Source organism: Montipora capricornis, chromosome 6 (assembly GCF_036669925.1).
Source record: "Montipora capricornis isolate CH-2021 chromosome 6, ASM3666992v2, whole genome shotgun sequence".
Classification (NCBI taxonomy): domain Eukaryota; kingdom Metazoa; phylum Cnidaria; class Anthozoa; order Scleractinia; family Acroporidae; genus Montipora; species Montipora capricornis.
In genome coordinates this window covers 19,566,258-19,576,257 of record NC_090888.1, presented here as the reverse complement: position 1 = coordinate 19,576,257, position 10,000 = coordinate 19,566,258, and the positions used below count along the sequence as shown (strand labels likewise).

The window sequence follows — 10,000 nt, the reverse complement described above, 5'->3', positions numbered from 1 at the left end:
AGAGGTAAAAGCAAAATGGGTAAGTTTGTAGTCGACGTTCTCATATTGAACGATTTTTTTTCCATGAAGGCATTAATAATTAATGTGAAACAAATGGTGATTTCTACTGGCAGAATACCGAGACGATTCTTTCATCGATCGGTTCATAGACTCAGGGTTATGAAATTTAGTTGTTTCCAGTAGGTGCTGTTTCCGCATGCATGGATCGATTTTCATCCTATAGCCTTCATGAGTACGAGTGAAAATCTATTGTTTTATGCTTCACTTGTGGAAGTAAAGTGCGAATGAACGAATGAATAAGGGATTAAATTCTGTGTTAATAATAGATCGAGGAATTATGACCGAGTGATGGTCCAAAAGTCTGTGCTATTTACGTAACCGTTCTACTGTGACTCCGTCGTTGTTGTTATGTGCTGTCGTAGCCCACTGGAAAGTGAAATAATCGCCTTCCTTTTTAATTTTTCGATTATCCTCAGATTTCGTTGAGTTCATCCTTGTCTTTTCAACTTTTACATGGTCATAAAACAAAACACATATAAAAGTGCGTTTAATTAATTTGCTTGAAGGCTTGTTTGTGAGTCAGTGTACATAAGCTTGCATGCAATGTTTGTTTGGAGTACCAAACAGGGGTCACACGCCATCTTTCAAAGCGATCACGCGATCAGAATTAACCCAGTGCGGCGTGACGAATGAGCTCGACCAGCATAGACGGGCAGGCACCATGCCATTGAGGGCCTCTTAATTCAGCATGTTCTCTACCTTGAATTGACGATTATCGTTAATTGTTAATTTGCTTTCAATTTACTATTATCGTTATTTCAGAACACTGAAAGCTTGATATGGATTATGGGAAATGAACATATTTATTTTAAAATAAGTAGAACCCTAATGTTTGGACTCGCAGGACTCGAACCTGGGAACGTGTAATTAATAACCCCTTTCACTTAACCACTAGACTACCACATCACTAACTGCGAGGATGTCATTTTTTGTTAATGTCAATAATTTTTTCTTCCAAAAGTGCCGCTGTAAACGTGTATTAAGTGAAAAATGTCGGTTACCAAACTTCAAGAGAAAGCTAACCATTTTAAAATCAAGCTTTAGACTTAACCATTATTCAGCAATAATTTTATATATATAATAATTAGTTTTGGTAAATAATCGGCACATTTTTAGTCAGTTGATCTTTAGTGGTTAAGTGGATAAAAACAGTTCCTTCGAACTGGGTGCTCCGGGGTTCAAATCCTGTCCAGGGGCTGCTTTTACTTTTTTTCTTTTTATTTGCTACCACAAGTCCTGGGACACAGTGTCCTAAATTAACGATAATAGTAAATTGAAAGCAAGTTAACAATTAACGATAATCGTCAATTCAAGGTAGAGAACATGTTGCTTAATTAATAAAGAAGAACCCAGGCTGACTCGGTTTCCCATATCTTCCCTCACAACTCTTTGGGACCTGGTTACCGCGATGGAAAGAGAATACAGATGACGCAATTCAAAGCGAGAGTTTCTCGCCAGGATTATTCGTTGGTTTTCTCTCCTGAAGGGTCGATAATTTTTTTTTTTACCTTCCTTTCTCTCTCCATCCTTCCAAACTGTTCACACCAATTTTGTTCAAAGAAAGTTTCGAAACATTTCCCATGCCTCTCCGTTTAAGAGTATTCTTTACCGAAGGAGTGGAGGTTCCTTATATTAAGTGATTGCAGAAACCCATAAGGGTTGAAACGTGTAACGCGCGTTCACAGCTTCCGAATATTCATTGCGAACTGATTGGTTGACTGTTTCAATGCTAAGTACCATATTTGGAAACCCCTCGCTGCTGTTGTTCCAAATATGGTACTTAACAAATTGAATATTCAGAAGCTTGTTTCTCAGCACACAAGGGGCCGTTACACGTTTCAACTCTTATGAGTTTCTGGTGATTGCAAACCAATTTCTAGAGACGCTGAAAACAAAAACGAAATTTACAGAAGCTGGATGACGAAGAAAAGGAGGTTACGAGGGAGGAGAGGTCTATTGTTTGTGTCATTTAACATGGCATCCATTTGAGTCAGTCTTCAGTGTCTCTGGGAGTTAACGAATATTCCCCACAGTGAAAAAAATAACATTTCGTTTATTCATCAGTCCTTTCACGGGACCACATGGGCCCAACGAATTGACCTGCTCCCCCCGGAGGGGGGGGGGGGGAAACCCGTTGAAGCCGCCGCCTGAATTGTTCAGGTGTCTACAAAAGTGACAGTTACGTTGCGTTGCTTAAAATGTCCAGATAAGTGCGACGATCACCTCTTATCTTTCATTCCCGACACTGCGCATGCTGTGGCACGAAAATCGTATAAAATAATCTGTATTTTTCTGTGCGGATACATTATTCAGTTGCCCGAGTGTGGCCCCCAAAACACTCAACAAATCGCGCTAAAAACAAGTTAGTTTAAGACAAATGTAGTCTCCTTTGCAGCCGTTTTTTGGATGTCACGCAACGCTCCCCGCAAAGAACACGGGGGAGCGTTGCGTAACATCCAAAAAACGGCTGCGAAGGAGACTAAGACAAATGAAGCTTAAACAAGGACATCCTTTTAGATAACGTATACTGTCCGCAGTGGCTTAGCTTAAGTAAATGCAAAAGAACAGAAGGGTCCTTGGTTAAGTAGAAGGGGGCACCCTTTTTTCCAGGCTTCTTTCGTCTTGAGCTGAGAATGACGTTGGAAGAAAGCGGCAGCAAAGCGCAGTAAATACCTGACAGTTTGTCACAACTTCTAAATTCAGTCGTTGGACCGATGAAAGACATTTATTTAAACTTCCTATAGAAGCATGATTGACGGTTTTTAAACATCGCAGTTGTGTGCGTTACTGCTTCGGTAACGAGAAGACAGCATGAAAACTTCAAGCCCAAGTTGTTCAAACGATGGATAGCGCTATCCGCCGGATAAATCACTATCCAGTGGATAACTCAATTGGTTTTGCTAGTGTTTATCCGCTGGATAGTGAGTTTATCCGGTGGATAGCGTTATCCATCGTTTGAACAACTGGGGCCTGGTTTGGGCGGGTGCAGCGCTCTAACAGTTGAGCTATCGAATATTGCGTTTAAGATTCTGTTGTATATATTTTTGTGCCTATTGTTTTGTGAGCCAATCACCAGAGCCTTGGAAAGAGCAAAATCGAACCCAGGCTCTCTCTCTCTCTTCTCCTCCCTTGCCGTTTTTCTCAATATAACCTCCAATATTCCTTACCTTTCAAATGGTAATGGTGATGTCTAACTAGAACTTTCGATAATACAGTTTGGGTATTAAACCACACATGACTTCTTTAGTAGTAGTAAAGATATAACTGACTACTTTTTAAAACGACCAAGCATTTTCCGCTTAATTACCATTAGAATATAAGGAGTTTATCAGTCAATTAGGAGAATTTTCTTCAAATGATTCCTGAATTGAATCATTTATCCTTCTTATTAGACTTTCTGAAACAAAGATCTCATGTGATGAAGAGTTCTTTTGCAATTTACTTTATGAGGATATGACAATTTCTGAACATATTCATACTAATTTTGTACGAGGGGTTGCCTTCTATATCAAGAATAATTCACACGGACATGGAGGTTTTCTATGATCCATTCTCTTTCCTAGCAGTTTCCAAAGTGACGTCACAATAAAAGTGGTATTAAGAGACCCTTAGAGAAGCCTCTTTTGAATTGCTAATTTTGTTTTCGAGTTACTTCGAATAAGATATTACCATTTGAGCATCGTCGCAGGAGGAGCTTGCATTTCGCTAAAGGCAAATTTTTCGATATTCTACGTCTTCCCAGAGACTTTCGGAAGTCAACATGGTAAGCTTCACAGTTTCACTTCCCTTATTCTCATTTTGGAAGTTTATTAGGAATAACCAGTGAAAACTATCGAACGCAATGTTGGACGAAGTTCATTCCAGACGAGAAAAAGCCTGCCTAAATTAAATGGAAAAATATCACAAATTGTCGAACCGATTTTTGCCACTAACTAAAGAAGACATTTTATCCTGGCTTTTCGTGTTGTTCTGAAACCAAGATTTTGGAGGTTCGTTCCATCGCCGTTAATTTAAGTTGGCTTCTTTAGTTCGTAGTAAGATTAATTTGTTTATGCTAAATGAATGTGTATGCAAGAATAGATGGCTGCAACCAGGCACCCAATAATATTGCAAGGTGAACAAATTTGCACAACGAACTTTTATTACCAAAACCTCACGGGTAGTAATTTACCCGAAAATTTACGATGAAGTAAGTTTAGCAAAACTCGACAAATTGCTCTCGAAACTTCCAGGCAAAAGGGCGTATTTTGTGTGTAACAACAGACGCTTGATGAAAAGACAGCACATGATTTATTGAGGCCTATGTTCTTTCGGAAATACTAGCGCAGAACCCTGACGGCAGCTATTAGAAATTTTTGACCTAATGATACTCATTTTAAGTTAGTGTAAACTTTCTACCTGACAAAATAGCATAAATATGTACACAAGCTTAGCGTTTCCCTTTACGCAACAGCGAGCTTTAATGCTTTTAAAAGTCAATTTATACGTGTCTTTGTTGTGCGGATAACGGAGAGAAGTAGTTATGAACGTTAACAATGCAGGTTGGACGATAATTTGGAGATTCGTATCAGTGAACAAATGCCTTGGGTAAAGGCAAGTGTTGATTTAAAAGGAAAGTATTAACTTTTTAAATCAGATTATTCATTCATGTACGTTCTGATTAATTCGAATTTTATAATATATGCAGCTTTCCAATAGTTTATTTGATAATTTATATCCGTTCGGTTATGTTTGTTTTCCAGGCGGCATTTTCGGAGAAAGAAAAGGCAGGTAAGATACCGTTAAAAGAGCGATCTATAGCCCATTGTAATCGATTTTTGGATGGGTTTATAAATCCCAACGAAAGGATTTAGACACCGTATGATATCAGGTCGATGGAACGTTTCTAATTGAGTAACACCTATCCAGGTCTAACTTTGACAACACGGAACCAGCAACCCGAGCAATGGGACCAATCGCAAAAGGCACAAGTATGACCGCGGGGAACCAATCCGAATTTGAACGAATTCATGGAATGGGTACAGTTTTTTTTATTCTGGGTGTCTCCTTGGTTGAGGAAAAAGATCGCGTCTACCAAACCAATTACGGAAGGGAATGAAGTTAAGCTCGAGCAAACGCATATTACTTATTATTCTAAATTAAAAAGTTGCGCTAACCAAACAAATACATGAGAGGTATTCTACAGGTCAAGAGGTGAAACGCATGAATGATCATCAGATATTGTTATTCCAATATTGTTTTCACGAAAAAATAAATATTGGTAAGGTAAACAGTGATCAGAGGTAAATTATTACCACCGTACACCGGTTCCAAGGAACTTACCTTGACGTCCAATTAGTGTTATAAGATGCCTCGGTGAAATAAATTTCACGTTCCACGTGGTGGTTGACTTAAAAATCCCGGACAAAATTTACAGCCAATCAGAGGATGATGCAAACTTTGCACGCGGATTTCCCAGCGCACGTTACACCCTCAATATTGCCTGCGTCCAATCATTCTCGTCACTAGAGCCTTGGATCGACCCAAGGCTCTGGGAAATTATATGCAGGAGAAGATGCGCCGTAGTGTTCTTATAGCCAAAAACTGGCTATTTGAACCTTACGGCGCCTGCTGACTCCTCGTGCTAACATGAATGCACCAATTAGAGAAGCTTTTGATTGTTCTTCACCGACGAAAACCAATGAGAAGACACTTTGTTATATAGGGTTCCCCAGAGCTCTTCTCTCGCTCAGTCAAGAGAAGAGCTCTGAAGTCGAGATTGGCGTCCAATGCGATGATTTATTGGCATAAATACAAAAGAATGTTAGGGTGGAGTGGTCTATTATTCTGGAATCCATTTATTTTAGATACAAACGCTTTCTTTGAGAAAACTTCATTGCTTGTGCTTGCCTGGTGCATAGACATGCAGACAGATTGCTCTTTTTTTTTTCTTTCTTTCTTTCTCATTCGTTGGTTTTGATGATTCAAATTCTATCTGCTTAAATTTCTTGCAGTTTATCGCGAAGCCTTTGAACTTTTTGATCATGATGGCAGTGGATTTATCACCACTGACGAGATTGGAGTTGTTATGAGGAGACTAGGACAGAATCCATCACCACAGGAGTTGGAAGATATGGTCAGAGACGTGGACGCCGATGGTCAGTTAAAGGTTCCAAACTTAACTGTCTCTCTGGGATAGGGGCTTGGGTTTTAGGGTAGGGAGAGCCTTACTCAATTCCTCCTCCTCCCAAACCTACAAATATTATTACATTATTATTTTAAAGGTGATCAGAATAGGCCTCAAATATATCTTCACTTAACAAGGGTGATAAAGAAGCTGTCGTAAGGTACAAATGGACTAGCTTGCCACCCAAACCGAAGACCTAAGTACAAATGTTATAGAAGCTGCTAAAAGATGAAGTAGTAACGTGCTTAAGATTTAGCTACACTACTCTTCAATCTCATTCAATCTTGTTATTAAAAGTGGACAAAATGTGCATGCAGTTTCCATTAGTTTACGGTAGGCGCAACTTTAATTGCCTGAAGTAACTTTGACGTGACATTGAAAGTCATCCTCTAATGAAAATCCGGTACTCACCACTCACTTACACTTCTTGTTCAGAACATTGATACGGCAACAGTGAGATCCTCCTAAGGGTTTTGGGGAAGTAGGGAACGTGGATAATTTGAACTGCGGAACAGGGAACAATGACAAAATATTTTAGGAAACAAGGGAACAAAAACAATTTAAAACAATTTTATGGATCAAAAAGCTGGGAACAAGGGAACACAAGCAAATATATAAAGGGAACATGGGAAAAAGGATCCCCCTGAGAGGGCCTCAAGAGTAGAACAGTGGTTGTATATTTAAAACGACCTAGAATCCAACTGAAGAACAATTAACAATTAGACCCGTAGCCCGCAAGGGCTACGGGTCAATAGCCCATGAGGCGAAGCCTGATTGTGTGAACTGTCGTGAAAGACTGAACGGAAAACTCAAAATCAACTGAACTTAACTTTGAGGCAAGAGCGCCGTTCCCCGCTATGGAGAGCTTTGATTATAGACACCGTAAATCATTTAAGGTTTTGACCAACTATAGGACCCTATAATAATTGCATTTAGTATCACCCAACTAGTGGACTAATGCAAATCCTGCATTTTGATTGGCTACACTACTAGAGGACTATTATTAATAGTTCGGCTTCGCCTCATGGGCTATTGACCCGTGGCCCTTGAGGGCGAGGGGTCTAATTGTTTTAGTATCACCCAACTAGTTGGACAGAAAAGGCAATAATAAAGTTAGCAAATGCGAGTCGAAGAAATATTTATTTGGGAATAAAACGAAGGAAAGCGTCACGCTTTTCGCTACTCTAGGACTATTAATAATAATCCTCTAGTAGCGTAGCCAATCAAAATACAGGATTTGCATTAGTCCACTAGTTGGGTGATACTAAATGCAATTATTATAGGGTCCTATAGGTGGTCAAAACTTTAAATGATTTACGGTGTTTATAATCAAAGCTCTCCATAGCGGAGAACGGCGCTCTTGCCTCAAAGTTAAGTTCAGTTTTAAGTTTTGAGTTTTCCGTTCAGTCTTTCACGACAGTTCACACAATCAAGTGTTTTCCCTTACCATTCTGGAGCTCTCCTGTTCTTCATGTTATCCATATCTTGTTTCCTTGTCACTTAATTAGAATTGACAATGTTCCCATTAGCCTGAATTAGCGAGCGGAGGAGGCGGCTGAAATTCAGGCTAATGTTCCCCAACATTCCCCATCGCAACCGTCAGTAAAACCACGAATCATTCTTTCACTGTTCCGTGTTTCGCAGGTAGCGGGCACATTGACTTCAACGAGTTCTTGGTGATGATGTCCCAGACACAGGAGAAGCATCATCAGTCCGAATTGCGTCAAGCTTTTAGCCTTTTTGACGCCGATGGCGACGGCTTCATAACATTTGATGACCTCAAGAGAGTGATGCGAAACTGTGGAGAGAGCCTGAGCGACTCTGAACTGAGGACTATGTTTACTAAAGCTGATATCAACCAGGATAATCTTGTTGACTTGAAGGGTAAAGTATTTTTTTGATAAATAATATGCAACAATATACTTAATTTTCCTCTTGAGGTATTTGGGCCCATGAAACAAATGATAGAAGAACGACTCCAAAATAACACCGGCAAGAGTTTTGATATATTTCAGAGATTTTTTAATTAGAAAGTGGATGAAATATCAGAATTTTTGTTGTTGCTAAAATTTGATATCTTCGTCGCGCCGGTATTACTTATATTTCACATGGGATGGCATTAATGTTGTCATGGTCACGGACTTGTCAGCCAATAATATTAGTGCATCTTTTTCAAATACGAAGTCTTTTCAAAAACAATAAAAACGGTGGCTTTGAGAGTACCGAAACGGTGAATTTACCGGCGACTTTGTTCAGTCAAGGTGATCAAAGTTTTCGGTCCTTTTAAAATGAATAACAAACTCAGATAGCTACATGACCGCGCGGGGATGCGAATTTTGTCTTCTTGTGTTGATATATTCGCTGCACTCAGCTGTGAGAGATACCATCAGCTCTCGAAGATAAAATTCGTATCCCCGCGCGGTCAGGTGACATTGTATATAAGATTAAGATTAAAGGTGGTGACAATTTTGGTGAAGTCGAACAGGATGCCATGTTTTATATTGTTATCGCATAGCCTTTCAAGTCGTCAAGAAGCCTGGTGTTATTTCTTTCCGGAGAAGCCATTCTCGTAAAAAAAAAAAAAAAACAAAATGAGTATTCCTGCTGATATACGAAAACTGTCCTTAAAAAAGATAATAGACCTTTTTAGCTTGTACATTTAGGGCTCGTTCTTTTGGGACCATTCCAGAATAGGAATACTCCGAATAGACAGTAATCGTGTTCTATTGGAACCAATTCGGCAGATGTGTTCTTTTGGGGATTTGTAAACCGGACTAAAAGTAACTGGAATAGCCCCAAAAGAATGCGTCCCTTAGCTTTCCCATTTCAGACCATCTGATGTTCTATAATTTTGTGGACGAGGACCTTTTGACTATCCAGCTCGAGATACTTTGGTTGTGCTCTAACCGAGCGGAAGCCAAGAGTGAATTAGAGAAGAGTGTAGTTATGGCATAGCCCCAACACAGTCACAAATGAGTCTATTTTTAGAATCCCCGTTCCCGCGAAAATCAGTTGTCATATCCTTGAAAAAAAACATGGCGGAAGCAGTCACGCGTGACATGGCTTCTTTTGATTGGGTAAAATTGGCGGCCATTTGTTTCGCGTGCAAAGTGTATCGAAAAATAAGTGAATCTGCTGGGGCAAGACCGCAAAGTGATAGATCTAATTCACTCTTGCGGAGGCTTATACGAAAACCAAAACGTCCTAATTTTCTCTAACATGCAGATTATATTCACATGTAATAGCCCTTGTAATTGTTTTTTTTGTTGTTGTTGTTGTTGTTTCTTTTTCAACAGAATTCACAAGGATTGTCAGTAATTAGTGGTTGGAGCTCCTACGATTAAAGGGAATCAAATTTGTGTTTTTATAGCTCTGAATTGATGAATTGGTGTACTCAGAACGTTCTTCAAAGTGTTTGTCATTCGATTAATTGAAATGCTCCAGTATAGTTTTCTTGTAATACTTTTGTTGCGTACGTTATAACACCCAAAGATTTTGCCTTATTTGCAATTGTACTTTTTTTTGTAGCCCACTAGTGTATTGTCGTAATATAATGAGTAATAAAATGTATTTCCATGTAGTCGATAAAGATGTCATTGTTATTAACTTAAACAACAAAGGCGATCCTTTTTTTTTTTCCTTTGTGAAGCTTAAAGGGCAGTAAGGCCAGGCGAACTAAATATGTTGTCGTTCGGAGACCAAATTCTTTTCGGTGAACGGGAAAAAATGTTCGTATGATTTGTTGGCGAAACAAAAAGACGCTGTTTTGGAAAC

The 10,000-nt window shown here is 39.3% G+C and overlaps 1 protein-coding gene across 1 annotated transcript in view; it reads left to right on the top strand.

Moving 5' to 3' along the window:
- LOC138053333 (uncharacterized) overlaps positions 1–10,000 on the top strand; it is a 19,564-nt gene that overhangs the window by 145 nt on the left and 9,419 nt on the right. The window contains exons 1-5 of the mRNA XM_068899980.1: positions 1–19; positions 4,803–4,830; positions 6,054–6,197; positions 7,871–8,110; positions 9,523–9,536. The exon at positions 1–19 is cut by the window's left edge and continues 145 nt beyond it. Coding sequence (XP_068756081.1) covers positions 1–19; positions 4,803–4,830; positions 6,054–6,197; positions 7,871–8,110; positions 9,523–9,536 — 445 coding nt within the window. The remainder of the gene's footprint in view (positions 20–4,802; positions 4,831–6,053; positions 6,198–7,870; positions 8,111–9,522; positions 9,537–10,000) is intronic.